General features: G+C 57.9%; 2 protein-coding genes across 2 annotated transcripts; one reads left to right on the forward strand and one right to left on the reverse strand.

Moving 5' to 3' along the window:
* Positions 1-4,397: 4,397 nt before the first annotated feature.
* IL10RA (interleukin 10 receptor subunit alpha) lies at positions 4,398-9,542 on the reverse strand. The gene is made up of 7 exons (XM_072354991.1): positions 9,406-9,542; positions 8,547-8,667; positions 8,289-8,467; positions 8,035-8,201; positions 7,674-7,824; positions 7,409-7,533; positions 4,398-7,298 (listed from the first exon to the last, which is right to left on the reverse strand). The coding sequence occupies exons 1-7, from the start codon at positions 9,464-9,466 to the stop codon at positions 6,420-6,422; spliced, it is 1,683 nt and encodes a 560-aa protein (XP_072211092.1). The 5' UTR covers positions 9,467-9,542; the 3' UTR covers positions 4,398-6,419.
* Positions 9,543-16,339: 6,797 nt separating this feature from the next.
* Positions 16,340-19,136, forward strand: TMPRSS13 (transmembrane serine protease 13). Its single transcript, XM_072354949.1, has 11 exons — positions 16,340-16,445; positions 16,750-16,872; positions 16,958-17,087; positions 17,181-17,273; positions 17,349-17,392; positions 17,639-17,798; positions 17,879-18,051; positions 18,223-18,321; positions 18,453-18,688; positions 18,772-18,924; positions 19,008-19,136. The coding sequence occupies exons 1-11, from the start codon at positions 16,352-16,354 to the stop codon at positions 19,020-19,022; spliced, it is 1,320 nt and encodes a 439-aa protein (XP_072211050.1). The 5' UTR covers positions 16,340-16,351; the 3' UTR covers positions 19,023-19,136.
* The last annotated feature ends 1,167 nt before the right edge of the window (positions 19,137-20,303 follow it).

The raw sequence follows: 20,303 nt of genomic DNA on the forward strand, positions 1-20,303 counted from the left end.
CACCTGCACTAATCTCTCCGGGGTTCTGCCGATGGGTGACTCACCTGCGGAGCCACTGTCACAGAATCACTTATCAGGAGCGAGCCGACTGACAGAGCAGGATTTTTTCATGCTCCTCTATAGATGATGAGAGGAGCCACAGCCTTCCCGCTCTTCGCCCATCCCTTCCGCATTGCGCTGGGTTGTTTTCAAACAGACGTTCTGGTAGGTGGAGGAGGAAAGGAGAAGAGTTTATACGTGAGGTTATGGGGCCAGCACATGTCCCCGTCCCTGGGGTCAACTCGGAGTGTGCCTGCAGCACCACCATGCAGCGAGGAAGTGGCACCTTGCTGGGAGCTGACATGCAGCAGCTCAGTGTCCTGTGCTGGCTGAGCCCCAGCAGATGGCTGCAGCACATGGCCCCCAAACTCCCTGCAATGAATGCATACTGGAGGATGGACATGCCTCCCTGCAAACCACACTGCTTGGTGGAGATGCTGTGCTGGATGGATGTGCTGCTGTTGCTCAGGATGGGACTGGCAGTGCTGTGGGCAGAGGGGTTCCTGCAGTCCCCCATTAGCAGGTGTTTGTAAAGGGCAAGACATTGCTCAGCTTTGGGCTGCAGGAGCTTCTCTGGTTGCCTAGAGGCTGGGGTCAGGGAGTGTTCAGCTTGCACAGCTCCTGGCTAGAAAGTCACACAGACTCACTCTGGAAGTGGTGGGTGTGCAGGATTTGTGAGCAGCTAATTACCTCTCCTCTTTTTGTAATTGAGCTTTCCCAACAGCTTGGGAGAGAGCTGCTGTGAGCACAGTGTCAGTGGGAGCCTGCAGAGCATGGCATCCCTGCAGCTCACAGCCAGGGACGTGTCCCTTCCCTGTGCCAGAGCCCTGAGACAAGAACGCTGCTCTGGATGGGCAGCAATACAGATGCTGCTTCCACACTCCCTGGTGTTCACTGATTATAAGGTACAGCTTGATGGAGTGAGCTCTCCAGCACATCCTGTCCACTGTCAGGAACCAAACTGTGGCTTAGAAGCAAAAACAGCTCAGGAAGTGGGTGAGGGATGGCACAGGGGCTCTGGACCAAACTCAGCCCCGTGTGGGCAACTGCAGCCCTGCAGCCCAACAGGGAGGACCCCTAACAGCGCTGCCTCCCGGAGCTCTCAGTGCCCAGTGCTGGCCCTTGAGTGTTGGTGGGGCAGGGCAGGAGGTGGCACTGCAGGGAGTGGCTCTTCCTCTTTTGAGGTTAATCAAAGGCTTTGAGGAAGAAGCAGAGGTTTGGAAATGTTATGTCACAGCCCTGTACGCCTGCAGGCCTTTGCTTCCTGGAGTGTGGCTGCTTTGCTACCCCAGCTGCCCTTCCCTGACCTCTTCCATGCATGGCCCTGGTGTGACGTGGCTCTGTCTGGGGTCAGACAAGGGCCAGGCAGAACAGCATGAGGCTCTGAGTGGCCAACAGCATGCAGGGCTGCAGCACTCAGTCCCTGCTGCCTCTTCCTCCAGCCCTGGCCATCACCTCGTGGTCCTGGTGCTGGAGAACTCACTCCAGAAAGGGATATTTAGGGCACAGCTCCTGCCCTGTGTGTCTCCCATTGCAGGGTTTCCCCCTGGCTGCTCACTTTCTGGACTGCTAACTGATGTCCCTGCTTGCTGTCTCCCACCTGCAGCCACAGCAGCTGCTTTCCTGGTCCTTCCTGCAAGGGGGCAGCGGTTCTCACCTGGCTCTGCAGCTCAGGCTTTGAGAAAGTTGCCAAACACAGATGTTAATTGTGCTGCACCAGAGCTGCCCTGTCCTCCTACCCTTGCAGGTATCCCCAAGCCTTGATTGAGTGGGACCCTGCCAGGAGGAGGCAGCTGGGAGGGCAGAGCTGCTCAGGTATAGTGCTTGGGTATGAGCACCTGTGCACCTTGGGCTGGGCACCCATGTCTCTGGGGCATCCCTATCCCCCTGGGGCATCCCTATCCCCCTGGGTTCCCAGTGCCATGAGCTCAACCTCTGCTGGGGCTGGCTCCTGCCTGCAATGGGAAGGCAGAGCCAACCGTGTTGCCCAGCCCTGCAGGGAGGGGAGGTCAGGCTGGGGCATGAGGGTGATTTCTGCCAGGGCTCTCTGCTTTCTCCACTGGGAACCAGTCTAGCCAGCGGATGAGGAGCGGCGTCACTGGGCAAGCAGGGGACATGCAGGACACACCAGGCTCTGGGAGTGGCTCCCAGCCCAGCCAGCTGTGAGCAGCTCCTGCAGGAAGGCAGCAGGCACAGGGAGATGGACCCCGAGACAGGTAAGATGTTGGCATTTTTTCCCCATATCAAGCAGAGGTGGAGATGTTTTACAGCACAAACAGGGGGTGGTGACCTTCCTCTCTGCTCTCTTTGGGGACGGGGCTTGGGCCCGGTTTCTGCTTTGCTGCTGTGCAGGGAACACCTTCCATACACAGAGGGCAGAGGCTGGGAATGCAGAGGGGCAGCGAGCACACCCTCCAGCAGCAGGCATGGCGACAGGGCAGTTTCGGCAGCCAGCTGGTTCAGGGAAGCGATTGCACCACGCTCAGTGAGTCACCGAGCAGCACGCTGCCTGCCCTCACACTGCGGGGTCCTGTGGCTCCCAGCTCACCCCTGGCCCAGCAGAAGGAGCATCACACTCACATGGCCCAGCACTGCTGGGAGCCCAGGCTGGTCCTCTCCATCCACACTGCCATCCCAGAGCTGCTGGTGCGATGCTCTGCTGCTCCCCGGCTGTTTGTCGTGTGCCATCAGGTACGGCGAGTGCTGCGGGTTTGTGGGATGATCTGGGACGTTGTGCATTATGTAAACACAGTGACCACAGGGGAAATGTTCTCACCTCACCGGCATCTGTCTAAATTTAGCTGCTCTTAGGTCATCCCTTTCCGCTGGCTCATTCTTGACGCTGCAAGGCGCAATGCCTGTCTGTGTGACGGTACCTGCCCTGAGTCCCTGTGCTGTGCCTACCTGCTCCGAGGGCCTGATGGGGCTGGTTGGCAGCATACAGGTCAGGGAACACCTTCCCTATTGGGACCTTTCAGCTTCTGCAGGAAAGACAGGGAGAGTCAGGGGGTGTAGTGAGAGGACAAGGGGTAATGGTAGTAAAATATAAAGGGCTCCACTTTGCACAGCTCTGCACGGCTCTGAACAGCTGTACACTGCTCTGCATGTTTTGACGTGGCTCTGCATGTCTTTACATGGCTCTGCATGGGTCTGCACGGCTCTTGCCCTGACGCCTGCATCCTCTAGAGGGAACTGTGTGCCCGTGCATGGGCTGCTGCAAGCTACCTGCACTCCCAAGGCTGGGCGTGGTGGAGCAGAGATGGCACAGCATGGGGGCACGCACATAGCCGCTGTGTGATGCTCCAGGTGATGCTCATAATCTCGAGCCTCCCGAGGCATTTGTCTGCAGAGCCCCTTCTCCTTCTGCTTTGCAGGACAAGGGCTCATCAGTGTGTTCGGGTTCATCTTGGGCATTGGGTTGGCCTTGTTGATCCTGATCATTTCTGGCTACACCATTTTCATCTGCTACCAGCAGGGCTGGTGCTGGTGCCGTAAGTATGGGCAGAGCAGGGGACAAGCAGCTGCAGGGCAGGGAGGGGACAAAGGAAGAGTGTGGGGAGCACGAATGGCATATGCTAGTCCCCAAAATCAGCATGTAGGATGGCTGGAGGTGCATAGGGGGAATGCACAGAGATGTCCCAGTGCTGCTGGTCATCCAGGGGTTTGTCCTGTCCTTTCCCTGTGCCAACTCACAGACCTCTACAGACACCACAGGGCTCTCTGACAGCCTCTCCTTTCCTCCTTCTCCTCCCAGGGCCTGACTTCATCTTCAACCTCTACTCTGGCCGGTGAGTTAGTCACACAGGTGCCCTCTGCACTGTGCTGCAGACCCTCGCCAGCCCCTAACCCATGGGCAGGGTGAGGGTCTCTCCCAGATGCCCAAGGATCCAACACCCCCCTGACACCCTTGCCTTCCAGCAGCAGGCTGAGGTCAGTGGCAGTGGAGCTGGCACCTCCGTTCAGCATCAGTGCCTCACTGAGCCAGGCAGGGAGCGGCTACGTGCGCTTCCATGAGCAGGGGCTGTGAGCAGCAGGGCATGGTCCTGCTCCTTGTGCGTGGGGTCCCAGCCTCATGGAGGTCCTGCAAAGCCTGGATCAGCATGCATGGGGCCTTCCTGTGGTGGTGAGTGTGCTGCACCCCAGGGCTTCCTTCCCCTCTTGTAGCTGTGGCTTTCCCTGGGATAGTCCCAAGGATTTTTCCTCTAAAAGTCCCTCTCCAAAGCAGTGAGGGAGGAGGGGCTGGAATATACAGCCGGCACACAGCAGAGCTACATAATAGTGCATGGCACTAACAGCATCTCCCTGCTGCCTCTTCCCCCCATCAGCAACCAGAACAGAACAACAAAACTGGCCATGGGGAAATTTGTCTACTGTGGGTTCTTTAAATAACACCTCCCAGATACACAGGATTTCTACCAAATTTGGAGCAGTGCTGCTTCTGTTTTTCATTGAGCTTCTCCATTCTCTCTCTGCTGTGTTTCCTTCTCTGCCCCCCTTGGCCTTGGGCAGGGCTGGAAGAGAGCTGCTGCTGGGCATGGGCTCAGCCTCTTGAAGTGCAGGAAAAAGAGAACTGCTTCATCCCAAGCACACACCTTGCAGAGCAAAGCAACCCTATGTGATCTGACATCCCAGTGCTTAGGAATCCAGGTTGCCCAGCAGACCTTGGGGCAGGAACATGAGGAACCAGCCCAAAAGTGTGGCAAGGAGCCACAGAAATGGATGGCTGACTGTGCAAGAGGGGAAAACGCTGTAAGGAAATGAGAACACTTCAGACTTCCCTTAGTCAAGGAACTGCGCCAATATGGAAATTTCTCCAGCCTGTACTGACTGTGCAAGAAAACACTCCAGAAATCCCCGTTGGCTTTCTGGTGTGGGTCTCAGCAGCCCAGTGCTGGGCCATTGGGCACAGCAGGACAGGTCCCCATGGGGCTGAGCTGTATGGGACAGCTCTGTGCCCAGTGTGGCACTGCCCTTCCCTAGGCTGCCCTCTGCTGCTTCCATCCCCTCAGTGCTTCACACCGCCGGGCACGGGGCTCTGTGGGTGGGGGAGTTGTTGGAAATGCGTTGGAAACGTTGGAGCATCACTGGAAATGCATTCAGGCATCGGTGCTGGGGAGGAAAAGGGTCTTTACAGGAGCAGCCCCCAGGGCAAGGATCTGAGGTGTGATGCTACGCACTGCATGGAGAGGGAGGGGGAGGAAAGAGAGCTTTGCAGAAGGAATGGAAGCGGAACATCCTCAGCGTGTTGAGCTGTGACTTCACCAAGGAAAATGTGAGTGCCTGTAGTTCCCCAGGGCCAAAGGGGCTGTCCGTGCTCTCTGCTTTCGAAGCCAAAGCGTGTGGTTTTCTGGCAAAGCCATCTGTTTCACTGAAAGGGGGGGACGTGGTGTCCCTGAGCCACAGCTGCCGCCTGCTGGAGCCTCCTACAGTGAGTGGGAAGCGGCAGCACCCGGAACAGCCCCGGGGACGGCCACAGAGCTTGACGTCAGGAGCGCAGAAACCTCACGCTTCTTTCTGATGACTCCTTCTTTCAGAGGAAGTCCAACCCCCCGAAAAAGAGAAAGGGGAAAAAAAACTAAAGAAAAGCAAGCAAAAAAAAACCAAACCCAACTTCAATGAAAAAAGAATGTGGAAGGAGGAGGGATGGGGGCACCCGTGGGGGCTGCAAAGAGCATCTGAACCCCCCAGGGAAGGCACAGTGTTGTTGTCTGCCTGTATTTGAGAACAAAAAGCACAATCCGGCCTTAGGAGAAATGACGAGCGGAGCAAAGAAATAACGCTTCGTCCTGTTCTGTAATTACAAATTAAATAGAATAAATAGTATCTGTACATAAAATAGTAGAACATCGACCGTCATGCTGAGCGCTTGGTGGGCACTTCTGGGCTCACTGGTGTGGGGCTGCAGGCTCTGTAGGGCTGAGGGAGTTCCTGGCTGTTTTAGAGGGCAGACAGGAGGGTGGGAGGTCCCCACAGCTGCATAGAGAAAGCTGACGTGGTGCTGTGATGCACTTTCGGTATCGGTGTTGTGAAAGGTTCGGGTGGCACCGACCACGTGCTGCTCGCCTGCAGGAGGGGAAAGTGGGGAATGGAAGTGTGGCAAAGTGAGCCCAAACCCCGGGGCTGTGTGCTGTGCCATGGAGCTGGTGCATGTCCTTGGTCTTGGTCCAGCACAGCCTGTCTCCATGTCCCATTAGCATCACTAGAGTGTCGGGCTTGGTGAGAAGCTGCCCCAGCTGTGGCAATGCCAGTGACTCCAGGGTAAGTCTCCTAAGGCTGTACACAGGTCGATGCTCTGACATTCAGGGGTCAGTGGTAGCTTATCCAGTGTCTGCTCCTGAGGGGCAGTGGTGAGAGGTAGTGGTGTCAGGGTCACAGGGGGCTCACAGGCGGCTGTCCTTGCTGTCCCTGCTGAGCACACTCAGTGAGTTGGTTTGCACAGTGAGCCACTCGTTGGAGCTGAGGCTGGAGATGAGCGGCAGTGTCCCCAGCAGGTCAGTGTCAAAGATGCCCAGATCGAGGGGGACCTTCAGGAGCTCAGGGCTGGCCTTGGAGGCCAGGGGAGCCCCATAGGTCAGCATAGGGGACCCTGGGGCAGCCAGGGCTGGTGTGTGGCTGCGGGGACACTCAGGGGAGGACTGCTTCAGGTACCCTTTGGCCACTGGCAGCTCCATGCAGTCCATATCCAGCACAATGTCGGTGCCAGCTGGGCTCCAAGGGGCTCCTGCACAGGCCCAGAGTGTCCCCACATCAGCTTGTCCCTGCCTCAGCTCCACCGTGCCCTTGGACTGCTGCAGGTACCCACGGAACTCCACCTCCTGTGGGCTGTCCTGCCCTGTGGCAGGGCAGAAGTCAGGCTTTGCTCCATGTGTAGCTTCCATGAGGCTCCCAGCAGGGCTCTCCAAGCTCACACCACTGTCATCACCAACAGGCAGCTGCTGCTTGTAGCCACGGTTCTCAGAGTGGCTCAGCTCAGAGGAGGAGGATGAAGATGAAGATGAGGATGAGGAGGAAGAATGCATGCAGATGCCGCTGTCTGTGCTGGTGCAGCTGCTGTCCCTGCTCCCCACTGCCTGCTCCTTGGGCCACGCTGGCAGCAGACCACTCTTTTCTGTTGGTGGCTGGGCTGTGCCCGTGGTGCTGGGGGCACCGTGGTGCTGGGGCTCTTTCTGGCACAGGAACAGCTGCTGCACTGCATCCATGTTCCCCAAGGATGAGGTCTCCTGTTCCACCCAGAGCGAGCTCTGCTTTATGAAGGACTTCTGTGAAGGACAGAAAAGACAAGAGTGAGCCCTGCTTCATTTACACTTGTGGCTTGCCTCTCCCATCACTTGCAGCAGCCACAAAGGGCACTGTGTGCCCGCTGCCTTACCAGGACGGATGGTGGCCTCATGGGTTTCTTTAGATACGTGCAGACCAGCAGAGCCCCAAGGATGCCCAGAAGGAAGAAGACAATGGCGAAGGAGCTGACAGTGACTGGGATGAGTTCTGCACTTCCTGCAAGAGAGGACGTGCCCAGGTGAGCTGGGAAGTGCAGATCCCATGGCACAAATTGACTGGAGACCCTGCAACAGGCGCAGCTCCCACCAGGGCTGACCAGGTCCCACAAGGCCCCCCCAGCCCCACTCCATCCTTACTGTCTCTGTGGCCAATAGTGACACACTGCTCAGCAGTGCGCGTGGCAGGGATGTTCCGGCTGGCCACATCAGGCTCCACACTGATGCAGTATTCAGTGTTCCAGAAGAGGTTGTGAATATCGAATTCTGAGGCAGTCTCCCACACTTCATACTGCAATGAAAGAGCACAGCTGGTACCCAAGAGCTGGTCCCCAAGTTCTGCTCCCTCCTCCTCCATCCCCTGGAGAAAGCCCCTGGGTGCTTAGCAGAGCTGCTGGCAACAGCCAGACCCAAAATCCCTCTGTGAACCAGAGGACCCACTACAGTAAGCAGTGCAGGGACATATCTGCAGTGTTAACTTGGGTGGAGGACTGATGCTCACCGTCTGGTTGTCCCATGCCCGCCGGATGAACACCCGGTACCGCCTGGCATGCTTCTGGATGTCATCGTACTTCACAGTGCGGTCCCCTGCCTGGAGCAGCAGCTGCAGCTGCACATGGATGCTGTTGTCCATCACAGTCAGGCTGTGGCCAGACAGGCGCAGTGTAGCTGCAGAGAGGGGATGTTCAGGAGCACGTCCTGATGCAGCTCCGAGGGCTTTGGAGCAGCCAAGGATGGGGCTGGGTGCTGACCTACCTTCCTGCGGGGAGAAGGCATTGGTCCTTTTCCAGCCAGATGTGTGGTTTCCAACCACAGCTTGCACCCGGGCGTAGTAGCGCAGGGAGGGATCCAGGGTGTAGTAGGTGAGGTCACAGCTGTGCCCGTGGATCTTCATGCAGTTTGGGACAGCGGTCCAGGAACTGTTGGTGCCGTAACTACCAGGGAAACAACTGGGGTGAGCGCAGTGCTGAGGGCCTGGCTGTCCCTGCTGCACCCCCTGGGCACCGTACTCACACTTTGTACTCCACGTCGTAGCGGACGTCGCTGGGAGCATCATGGCCTGGCTCCCACTGCAGCAGGTGGTAAACCATCTCCGCCACGAAGCGCACACGCGTGGGCTTTAACCGCAGCTCACCTGCAGGATGTAGGATCAGCTGTGGGCTCCCATAAAGGATCACCTCCCCTGGGCCGTGGCCATGGACGCTCTGCTGGCCCCAAAGTCCTGGCGCAGGGATTTCCCCAGAACAATCCCAGGCTCCAGCATTTACTCATTCTGTTTCCCTTCCTCTCTCCCACAGAGAGAGCCCAGCCAAGAGCACCTCACTGCTTTCCTCCCCCCTGTGTCTGCGTCCCCGAGTGCTGCTGACTGCTAGCAAGCTCTCTGTTTGGATTCAGCCTTCCTGTTTTGCTCACCTACTTGCTGTGGAAAAAAAATAGACTTTTTCACACCTCCTGCCTGAATTTCAGCATTGTTACCTGGCAGCAAAACATCAATCGATAACATCTGCCACCCTCTCTGTGCTCGCTCCCCCCCACCACAGCTGTCAGCCAGTGAACACCGAGCCCCGGAGCTGAGCTGCCCGCAGTGCGTGTGCTAACTGAATGCACTGTGGTGAGCAAGGTCTGAACGCTCAAAAGGGTCTGAGTGCTCAGAAGTCTTTAGGTTCACAGACAGGGATGAGACAGATGAGGGGCTGGTGTTCCAAAAGCACTTTGAAGCCACGGGACCCCAACGCAACATCCCCATGTGCCGCTCGTTCCCCCCTCCCCCACCGAGTGCCTCCCAGCCTCGGTCCCTGTGCTGTGGGCTCAGGATGGGGATGAGAAGCAGCCCCAAGGAGCAGCCCCCAGGGAAGGGGCACGGGGTACTTACCGTGTGCCGCTTGAGTGAACAGCAGAGCCACACACAGGGCCAGGGCAGCGCAGAGGGCCATGGCTGCAGCGCATCCTCTGCAGGTGCTGGGCTGGAGAGCCGGGTGCGCGCTGAGCCGGACGGGCTGTGAGCGCTTGTTTTCCCCCCGGAGGCTGGCTGGCTCAGTGACGTCTCGGAGGAGTTAGCGCAGTGGGAGGAAAGTAGCTGTGCTGTGACTTCCACTTTTTTTTTTGCTGTCCACCCACTCAGCAGTGCTCAGCTCTCTGCGCAAGGTTGGGCATTTCCTGCCAGCAACCCCAGGCGGGAGAGCTGAGGGCTTTTCCAAAGAAATGATATATTGGCAAGAAAGTGAAAATAGGAACGTGTCACGTGTTTGCCTCCCTGTGCAATTAGATTTTCAAAGCACAGAGCAGCAGCACCTTGACAACACATCTCAGGGGCATCACAGAGTGCAGCAGCAGTCCCACAGTACCCCCAGGGCCAATGGCCCACACCAAGCAGGTCGTGGCTGGCCACACAGACCGGGTCTATTGCTCCCTCCCTTCCCCACACCCCAATGCATAAGGGTGGTCTGGGCACTACAAGGGGCAGGGCTCAGCTCTGGAGTGAGCCATGGGCTGTGCCCAGGGCTCTAGGGTCATACCCTGCCTGGTGGTGACAATGGCCTCAAGGCCAGGGCTGAGCTGGCTTTGCTTTCTCTTTGCAGGCTGGACTACAGGAGAGCTTGAGGGCTTTCCCGTAGGCTGTGCAAACCCATATGATGAAGTGTGATTTGTCTCGAGGAGAGGAATTTCCCGGCGGGGAGCTGATGGAAAGGTCACAAATAAAAAGTACAAGAGAAACCGAGAGCATCTGGACACCACAAAGCCTCAGAGCAGCCTTGGCTCACAGAGCACAGAACCTGGGCGTCCTGCAGCTCACAGGGGTACCCAGATCTCAGCAGGGAGGTGGCAGCAGCTCTGCTCCATGGCTGTGCCCAGCTAGGCTTTGTTTTCCTGGGTAGCATCTGGTGCCCCGTCACCCTGCTGTCAGCCCCTGAGTCACAGCTGGCAGGGGCAGGATTTGGAAATGCTGAGATGAGGTGCAGCCCGTCACACACAGCCCATGTTTCATGTAAAGAAATGAAAAACAAAAGCAGCAGGACCAGAAATGAGGAAGGAGGGAACCTGCTGGAAAATACACACTGCGGCCCGTCGTGTGGCTGGTGAATTAGAGGAAAACAAAACAGGCTGAGGAGAAAGGACTGCTGCTGGAGGTTCATTCTGAAAGCCTCAGGAGTGGTGCAACACTGCCAGGTGCTGTGTTAGGGACAGCACCGTAGGGTGCAGACCTGGCACATGTAGGTGCTGCTGAGGATGCTCCTCCTGCCCCCAGTGCTCTTCTATCCCCTCCAAAACACTTCTCGGTTGTGACTGCTCCCCCACCTTCATCTCAAAGCATCTCGGGGAAACCACAGCTGAGCTCTGCTCTCTGGGTGCTGCCGGCCACCAGAGCGCTGCGATAAAACCAGAGAGAAAAGAACCGACTTTCAGCCTTTCATCTCTTGCAGCATTGGGTGGAGAGGTTTTGAGTTCATGGCTCAAACTGGCACTTTGAGAGTACTGCTGAAGTTTCCTTTTCATCTTCAAAACAATTGACTAAACTCTGCATAGTGTTTTTACCAACCTGGAAAGCACCTGAGTCAGAGCAGCACTGCAGAAGCTGTTCCTTGAGAGGGCATCCACAGCATTGGGAGCAGCAGGTGCCCCAGCTCCGCTCCTACTCTTTCTACAGAGCCACCTACAGAGAGTGAGTTCCAGCAAGGCATCATTCCTGGAGCTGCAGAGCTGCTTCCTGAGAGCTGCAGCTCAAAGGTGTCAGAGCCGGGGCACTGAGGGCAGAGCTGCTCCTTCTGCTTCACACCCTGCAGGGCATGGCACAGGGCAGCTGCAGAAAGCAGCAAAATGCTCTCAGTTCTGTGAGTGCAAATAGGAGAGGATGGTGCTGCATGCCAGAGTAGGCTCAGAAACCCTGGAAATGAACATCACCCATTGGGAAGTTTGTGTTGAAAGTGGACCTGCCAGGCAGGATGCAGGAAAAGGTCTGCTCCAGTCAGGCCTTGCTGGAGGAAAATGGGGAAGGCAGCATGTCCAGGAGGATGGGGTCAGATAGGCAGCCCTGGGCAGGTGGAGGGATGGAGTTTCCTCACCCCAGCTTGGGACAGTGAAATGAGGAGGGCTTTAGGCTTGGCACCCCACAAGCTGGGATGGCCCGGCTAGTCCCTGCCATCTCCAAGAACAAAGATGACATTTCACATCCCTTCCAGTGAGGTGTTCTGACTCCTTGAACACCCTGACCCCAAACATGAGCGGGTTGTTGCTGGGATGTACGCCCCCTGCCATCCCCACCCAGGACAGAACTGCAGGTGATCAAGCTGCAGCGATGAGCTGTTGGCAGCCCCGGTGCCTGGCTGCCCAGCTGGCACCCACTCACCCCATGGCAAGCCCTCACCTCACCAGTCTTTATCCACAGCCACGTTCCTCCCAGGGCGCAGAGACAGGTGTTTTGCACGCTGTGCCTGCAGTGGTTGGGAAACAGGCAGCGGTGGAGCTGGGCGGCAGGTCCGACTGGTTTCCTCCTCACTGGCACTGACGTACAAACCCGCTCACCAAACAGATCCTGCCCCGTCCCCACGGACCTGACCTCGCTCCGCAGCAGGGAATGGCTGTGCCGGAGCTGTGATCCCAGCCCAGCCCCACAGCGGCCCATGGAAGGGAAAACCTCTCCGGTAAGGCATGGGCAACAACTCGGGGATCTGGAGCTGGTTGGGGTGCTGGGGGTTTGCAATTTGAGGCCTGTGTGAGTCTCTCACTTTGGGTGTTTTAGGGCTGCTTTCTGCCTCCCTGCTCCCCTGGGCAGTGGATACTAGTGGGGGAAGGACCGGGAGGCTCTGCCATGGGGACGTGGGGCGGGGAGGCTGAGTGTCACCAGCATCTTCCAGCCCTATGCTGTCAGAAGGGGCCGTCAGGTCCTCTCAGCCCCACTGCTTTTCCATGTTTGAGGGTTCTGTGGCTCTGGTGGGTTTGCAAGGATGAAGGCCAGCTGCGGGCAGGCTGCTGAGCATGGCAGGATGCTAGAACACCTGCGGGAGCCACGCTCTGCTGGCCCCCAGCATGCTGGTAGCACCAGCAGCACGCAGGTGGCCCCAGCAGTCCTCCCTGATCCACATCCTTGGTATTTTCTCCCATTAGTTAGGGGCTGATTTGCTCAGGGCCGGCTGACTGTCTGTCGTTGGGCCTCCCCAGGGTGCAGTGAGCATCCCGTCATGAGCAAAACATCCCCAGCTGTCACGGGGCTCAGCTCTCCCGGAAGAAGCAGTAATTAGTGCATTGAGCTGCGCTGTGATGTCCGCAGGGCTGCAGGGATGGGGCTGGAGAGGATGCAGTACTGGAGGTGAAGGTGCCCCCAAGGCAGCCTGTGTCTGTGCTGGTTTCCATACGGGGCTGCCTGCAGCTCTGTCCTTTTTTGCAAGGCCCCGAGCTCTGCTTGCTCAGCTCCAGAGCTGCTGTGCTGTGTGATCCCAGCTAACCATGTCACCCAAAGCAAGCAGGAGCGCCATGGTGACAGCAGGGCTGGGATTTGGATGCCTGCATATGGAGAATATTACCCAGTACTGGGTATCCCTGCTGGGTCACCTGGATGTTGCTTGGATTATATGGGCCATCCCAGATACCACCCTCACTTCACCAGTCTGTGCCTCAGTTTGCCCATCTCTGGAATGGGCTGAGCAGTACTTACTCACACTGCACCAATTTCTGATCTCTGCCTGAAGGGCTCCTCACTTTGGTATATGGCAACTTGGCCCTGTCCTGATGGGGCTGACTCAATGGCTTGTCACCCATGCTTGCAAAATGTCCCTTGCATGCTTAAGGATTTTCACTTCCCTATGCATGTCCCCTGTACAGCATCCAACTCCCTGTAGCTGGGCTGAGCCAGGGGCTCAGATCTGGGCCAGCACAGCAGCACACTTCATGGGAACGTGGGGCTGTGTAGGGATTGCAGGCACCTTCAGGCTCAGGGGGCTCACCCCAGGGGCATGGGGACAATGTCCTCATTGTCAGCTCTCAGAGCTGGCCTGGCACAGGACACGGCTGACAGGTGAAAGATGATTCCCTGCGCAACAGCAGTGAGCTCAGCTGAGAAAGATGATCTCCTGCCTGAGCAGCTCCTGCTGCCTGGTTAAGGCAGGCTGCCTCCAGCCCCTCTCAGTGCTTTGATTTTCCGGGTGGCTGCTGCTCCTCCTGCTCCTCTGAGGTGCTGCTGGGCCTCGGCTCCTGTTGCAACACCGCAGGTGCCAGCTGGCTTCCGCTCTCCCTCCCACTCCGAAACTGCCGGCGATTGCTCTCGCTTCCCTCCCCATCCCACCTGGATCCTGCCCAGCCCCACGGTGCCTTTTCCCTGGGATTTGTGACCCCCTGGTGTGGATTTGGCCGTGTCATCACAGGCAGAGCCTTGAGCTGGAGGTCAGTGCTTGGGGTCTGGGCTGCAATGCGGAGGGAATGGGATACCCAAAGATGTGATGCTGAGCTGAGAAGGATGAAGGTGTTGTCTGTTGCAAACAGGATAAGCCATAGGCTCTGCTCCCTGTGGTTCAGGCTTTGCCCGTGCCCAAGAAGTCACTGATCCCCGCTTGCTTACATGACTTCTAGTCTTAAACCCACAGCAGTGCTAAATGCTCTCGCAGCAGGTGGAACATTTGCGGAGAGGACAACAGAAAAATGGCTCAAAACCACAGCCACATGTGTGAGAGTCATTGCTGTGAGTCTGACTTCTGTTCAAAAGCTGACAGAGGATGAGTAAAGGCTTTGTGGCCACGAGTCGTAGCTCCTGGCTGAAATACCATCCCTGTAAGGCTGCTGCTGTTTGCTCTCTGCTCCAGTGGTCACCCAACAGTAACTGGTTGTGCTGGTTGCTGGGCTCCGTGATAAAGGCTTGGTAAGCTCCCGTGATAGAGCTTAAAACAATGTTTGGACTTTAGACTTTTGAGGAACTGGGTAACTAATAGTTCAACAATATAAGAAAGACCACGTGCTTCCTGCAAAGCAATAGGAAGAGCACTTTAACCTACGGTGTGTATAGATGTTTGTGTGAGGTGTTTGTAAGCCAGAGCTGGAGATGCTTTAGCATGCCTGGAGCGGGGCTGTTCTGCAGTGCTACGCTGATGTTTGGCCTTAGCTGATCTGATAAGTGAAACATTCCTCTCCCTGCAGAATGGGTTCGAAGAGAGACAGCAGATGTGGTGATAGCTTGCAGATACCCAGATTATACAATTGGCATTGGCATTTAGCAGAGCTTCATCTTTGTATGGGAGGAACTTTGCCTGGGAAGAGTCTTAAGCATCCACTGAGGGTCAGGGCAGTGGTGGGCGATGCTGTGGGGTGGGAGGTGGCTCCTGGTGGGAAGGAGATGTCAGCAGTGCTGTGCTGGGTGCCTGTGCTGCACTGGGTGCTGTGCCTGGGCTTGGAAGGGGCTGTTCCAGAGTTGCTTTCCCCCCGCATGGGGTTCCCAACTCATGGCAGACCCTGTGTGTGGCCACACCAGGTGTGTGACTCAGGGGATAATGCCCAGGAAGTGACAATGCTGCATTGCATGAAAGGGCACAGCCATATTTACAAAGCATGAGCCTGAGCAGGATCCTGATGTGCTCATTAGGGCCCTGGGCTCCCAGCAGGAAGCACGAGGGCAGGGAGAATCCAGGTGGAAGGGGCAGTATGGTGGCAGTGCCCAGAGCCCTGCCAGCACCGTGCTGTCCCCAGGCTGTGTCCTGTACCTGGATGCTCCAAATGATGGAGAAATGTTATCTGTGAAGGGATGTGCTAAATCCCAGCTCCTGATGGGCTCAGAGGTCCCCTAGAGGCGAGTGCTGTGCTGCCAATGGGTGCAGGCTCCTCTGTACAGCCCCTCGATGGGATGGTGGTGAAGCTGTGTGTAGGGATGCAGTCAAAATCCTGCCCAGCAGTAGTTGGTGGATGGCTTCATTTACACAGTGCGAGCTGAGAGAGGCACATGGAGGGGAGGGGGAACCTTCTGGTTTCCTTGCAGATCTCTGAAGGAAAACGAGAGGCTTTGCTTGTGGAGCTGTTGAAGCTGGGGAAGCACTGGGGGAGAGTATCTGGAGGAAAGGAAACAAATACATATTCTTCTGCAAATTCACAGGTCAGGAGTGACATAACTGCAGAACAGCATTCCAGGCTGCAGGATGTTTCAGGGCTTGGAAAACACTGATTATTAAGTATTACTAAACAACAGTTGGAAATTGCGCTGTATTTTTCGAATGGCTAATTAAAGATAGATGCATAAATTGGGGCACCAGCCCCGTGGAACTGGGCCATGGTGTGGCTGACCCGATACCAAATACCCAGCTGATGGCTCTGATGGAAGCCATCCGTTTGGAAATTTGGCCAGCAGCCTCCCAAAGGGAGAAAACATTGTGGTTTTCAGCCATGCCAACGGGGTGCTGAGAGCTTTGCATTGGGCAGCGGGTGATGGCCACTGCTGTAACACAGCCCTCTGCTCACAGACCACGGCATCGCCCAGCTCCCTCCATGCCTCCGCAGCCAGCAGCATCTTCAGCGTCCGGCCCCCACAGCCTCGGGAGAACGTCCTCGGCATCAGCTTTAAGCCCTACAGCCCCGATTCCATCCCGGCCCCGGTCCCGTGCACGGCCTGTGAGAGCACACGTAAGATGACGGTGGTCTGTGCCCTGGGTTCAGCCCATTCCTGGTCTCTCCCGGAGAGGGGATGGAAGGAGAAAGTAGATCCGTGCGCTCACTGCTGGCAGAGAAGTGGGGTTCCCTGGGGGCGTGAGGGGAGAGCGGCACGTGCTGAAGTGCAGGGCAGGGTTTGGGTGCCTCGAGGAGGCTGCGCTCCCCCTGACTCAGCCCCCATCCCGCTGCCAGGATCCTCCATGTTCAGAGCTGCCTGCATGAGCCAGCGGCGACTCGCGCTCATCTTCTGCGTCTCCGTCCTCATCGTGCTGATCATCGCCCTCATCCTGCTGTGTGAGTGCCGGGTTCGTCCCGCTCCGCGAGCGTTGGGTGGGGGGCAGCGGGCTGGGAGGACGGCTGCCGGGCTGGCACCCTGCAGGGGAGGGCCGGAAGGCGGAGCAGAGATGCGCGCTTCCCATTTTCTGAGTTTTCCTGACATCTGGTGGACGGGAGGGCGCAGGGAGATGCTCGGTGCCCCCAGCCCTGCGCTGCCTCTGCGGCCCTTCGCGATGCTAACCTTGTAACCAAGCTGCGAGGGGAGGGACGTCCGTGGCAGCTCTCCGGACGCAGCCTCACCGCAGCGCTCACTCGTCCCCAGTTATGTTCTGGCGGTCGCAAACCGGCATCGTGTACAAGGAGCCCGCCGAGACCTGCAAGGACAACCCCGTGCGCTGTGACGGCGTGGTGGATTGCTCCCAGAGGAGCGACGAGCTGGGCTGCGGTAAGGCAGCAGCGCCGGGAGCGCCCCGTCCGGGCTGGGGAGCCCCGCAGCGCCGGGTGCTGCTGACCCCCCTCCATCCCCGCAGTGCGGTTCAGCTCCGACCAGTCCTTGCTCCACGTCTACTCCAGCGCTGAGAGCCAGTGGCTGCCGGTGTGCAGCAGCGCCTGGGACGAGTCCTTCTCTAGAAAGACCTGCCGGCAGCTGGGCTTCCAGAAGTAATCCTTCCTGCCCCGATCTTTGCCTCAGCATTGCAGGTCCACCCTCGGGAGGCTTTGCCCAACACTTTTGTCTCGTCTCCTCTCTCCCAGTGCTTCACAGACAGAATACATTCCCCTACACGTCTCTGGCAAGAGCCTCACAGTGGCAGATGAGCGGGACACCATCCAGCAGAGCCTCAACAGGTAGCAGGCAGCTCCCTGCCAGCCCAGAGCTGGGGGTTGGGCTGGGGCTGATGTGTGTCCCCTTCTCTCCCACAGCTCCCAGTGTCTGACGGGGAAATTCGTCTCCCTGCGGTGTACAAGTAAGCGGGCTGTCCAGCAAGGCATGAGGACAAGGGCAGGCAAGGCCAAGCAAATGCTTGGAAGGGTTTTCTTCCCATCTTCACAATGGGTTGGGCAAAAAGGATGTTCTCCAGCAGAACATTCTGAGTAATACCAAGCAATGAAGGTTGCAGGCTGTGCTGAGCGCTGCTGGTGAGGTGATGGGGACACGCTGTGCGCACTCTGTTGGCTTGCCCCCTCTCTCAGCCCTCTGCTCTCCCCTGCAGCCTGTGGGCAGAGGATCTCAGGCCGAATCATTGGAGGGAAGGAAACCTCGGTGAGCAAATGGCCCTGGCAGGTCAGCGTGCAGTACGGGCCCGTCCACATCTGCGGTGGTACCATCATCGATGCGCAGTGGGTGCTCACTGCCGCTCACTGCTTCTTCATGTGAGTGCTGCTCTGCAGCCCGCAGCCATGGCGCTGGGCATGGCTGTGTGTCTCACCTCACTGCCTCCCCCCATGCCCAGGAACAGCATGAAGATCCTCGATGACTGGAAGGTGTACGGCGGGGTGTCGGATCTCAAGCAGCCCATGGAGGGCATCCCCGTCTCCCAGGTCATCATCAACTCCAACTACAGTGATGACCACGATGACTATGACATTGCTCTCATGAAGCTCTCCCGGCCGCTGACGCTCTCAGGTGGCAGGACTGGGTGGGTGGGGGTGGTCTTGGGGGCTGTGGGACCCCACGGGGTCAGCGTGGAGAGGAGTGCTTCCTGCAGCCCATGCTTCGCCCTGGCTGCAGGGCGGTGACTGCGCTGTTGTTGTGCTGGCGGGTGACTCATCCCTCTCTCCTCTGGTTTTCATCCAGCTCAGATTCGCCCAGCCTGCCTCCCCATGCACGGCCAGCGGTTCCAGACCGGCAGGTCCTGCTTCATCACCGGCTTTGGGAAGACCAGGGAGAACGAAGGTGAGGGAGGGAGGGAGATGCCGGCTGCTCCGGAGCTCATGCACACCCCACGTGCACGTCGTTCCTGCGGGGTGTGTGAGGGCCGTGCCTTGCAGAGCTGACACACAGCAGGCGCTTTCCTGCCCGTGCAGCTCTGCAGAAGGTGTGCGAGAAGCAGCAGCTTGCTCCCTCCTACAGCGGGGGGCCGAGGCTGACCCTGCCCGACGGCTCCTCCTGCCTTGCAGATAACACCTCCCCAAAGCTGCGGGAGGCCGAGGTCAAACTCATCGACTACAAGATCTGCAACAGCGACAAGGTGTATGAGGGCTACCTGACCCCGCGCATGATGTGTGCTGGGTACCTGCAGGGGGGGAAGGATGCGTGCCAGGTGAGCGGGGCAGGGCTGTGCCTGGGGACACGCAGGGATGGCCTCTGCTTGCTCTCTTCACCGCTCTGTCCCCTCCGTGCCAGGGGGACAGTGGGGGGCCGCTGGTGTGTGAGGATAACGGCCGCTGGTACGTGGCTGGTGTGACGAGCTGGGGGACAGGATGTGGCCAGAAGAACAAGCCTGGGGTTTATACACGTGTGACAAAACTCCTCAGCTGGATCTACAGCAAAATGGAGGTGAGGCTGGGGCATAGAGGGAGAGGAGTGGGTCCAACCTGGCCCCGTGCCTCACACCTACCCCTGTTATCTACCCCTTTCAGAGCGAGAACAACTGAAGCCAGGCTGGAACCTGTGCAGCAGCACCAGCTGGTCCCGGCCCCTCAATCCCCCTGACACCAGGGAACACTGTACCAGCTGCTGTCCCCGCTCCTCTGGGCTGCCCATGCAATTGGGGACCTGCAGTTGCATGGATTGTGACAATGCAGCACCTGCAGAGCACCTCTGTCCTGCTGACAGCATGGAGACGTCTCTGCCCGGGGCTCAGCCTGTGCTGGATGTGCCCACTTGGAGCTGCCATCTCAGCTGTGGCCCTTGGCCTGCAAACAGAGGCACCAGGACCGTATGTCCTTGAATGGGGGCACAGCCAGAAGGTGTGGGGCTGCTGCCCGTCCCTGCAGCTGGAAGCCAGGAGCAGAAAGTTGCAGGTGCCTGTGGTGAGTGAGCCCCTTCCTCTGCTCGCTGCGGGGACAGCTGAGCAAAGGGGAGCCCCATGGGGCAGCTGAAGCACCTGCTCCGAGGAGGAACAGTGGTTGCTCTCTCATTTGCATATGGATTTAGGAAGTGTCTTTTTAATGAAGTGCTTCCCCAGCAGAGAAACATCCATTTATTTATTTTTCTATGCCCTGGAAGTACTCACTGCTGGGACTATGTGCAGCTGCTCTCAGCTCTCTGCCTGCCCTGGGCAGTGGTTGGGCAGCAGTGCAGGGCTGGTCTGCTCCTGGGGTCAGCAGGGCCATGCTGTGACACATGTGACAGAAGCCAGCAGCAGCTGAAGCTCAGGACAGAGCAAGATCTAGAATAGCACCCAGGCCCATTCTAGCCCCATGCATTTCTCAGTTCTGTGGCCAGTGCCAGGTTTCTTTGTCTCAGGGCTGCATGCAGTCCACAGAGGACACACAAATGCCCATGCCTCAGAGCAGACGTGTTGAGGTGCGTGCATGCTGGATGGAGGCAGGCTGCTGTTGTGCTGAGGCTGTACCCCCAGCTGCAAGGGGTCCTGGTGCTCCTGGCTGCCCCACACTGTTCTCAATAAACGTTTCAGTAGTGCTCTGTGGAGATGGTTCTTTGGGAGCTGCTGAGCCCCAGGAGCTGGGAGCCCTGGGATGAGCAGATGCCTCTGCAGCAACCCCAGCTGCTTCCTAACCCACAGCACAGCTGGTGGGACTGGGGCAACCTGTGGCCCTTTGTGCAGAGGGAAGGCTCTGGACATTTCTGGACGTTGCTCTTCCCAGCTGTGTGCAGGCAGCACCCACAGAGCTGAGCTGAGATGCTGCTGTGGTGCACAGGCTGCTGCAGGCACCTTAATGCTTCTCTTCACTTCCCAGTACGTGCTGTAT

The sequence above is a fragment of the Excalfactoria chinensis genome, chromosome 21, assembly GCF_039878825.1.
Source record: "Excalfactoria chinensis isolate bCotChi1 chromosome 21, bCotChi1.hap2, whole genome shotgun sequence".
In the NCBI taxonomy this organism is placed as follows: domain Eukaryota; kingdom Metazoa; phylum Chordata; class Aves; order Galliformes; family Phasianidae; genus Excalfactoria; species Excalfactoria chinensis.

Excerpts from the sequence above, each read along its gene's own strand:
- TMPRSS13 (XM_072354949.1), top strand. The coding sequence starts at position 16,352 with ATGTTCAGAGCTGCCTGCATGAGCCAGCGGCGACTCGCGCTCATCTTC. Across the intron at positions 17,274-17,348 it reads ATCCAGCAGAGCCTCAACAG|CTCCCAGTGTCTGACGGGGA; the intron begins GTAGCAGGCAGC and ends TCTCTCCCACAG. Across the intron at positions 18,052-18,222 it reads CCGGCCGCTGACGCTCTCAG|CTCAGATTCGCCCAGCCTGC; the intron begins GTGGCAGGACTG and ends GTTTTCATCCAG.
- IL10RA (XM_072354991.1), bottom strand. The coding sequence starts at position 9,466 with ATGGCCCTCTGCGCTGCCCTGGCCCTGTGTGTGGCTCTGCTGTTCACT. Across the intron at positions 8,202-8,288 it reads TGCCTTCTCCCCGCAGGAAG|CTACACTGCGCCTGTCTGGC; the intron begins GTAGGTCAGCAC and ends CCCTCTCTGCAG. Across the intron at positions 7,825-8,034 it reads GGGCATGGGACAACCAGACG|TATGAAGTGTGGGAGACTGC; the intron begins GTGAGCATCAGT and ends CTTTCATTGCAG.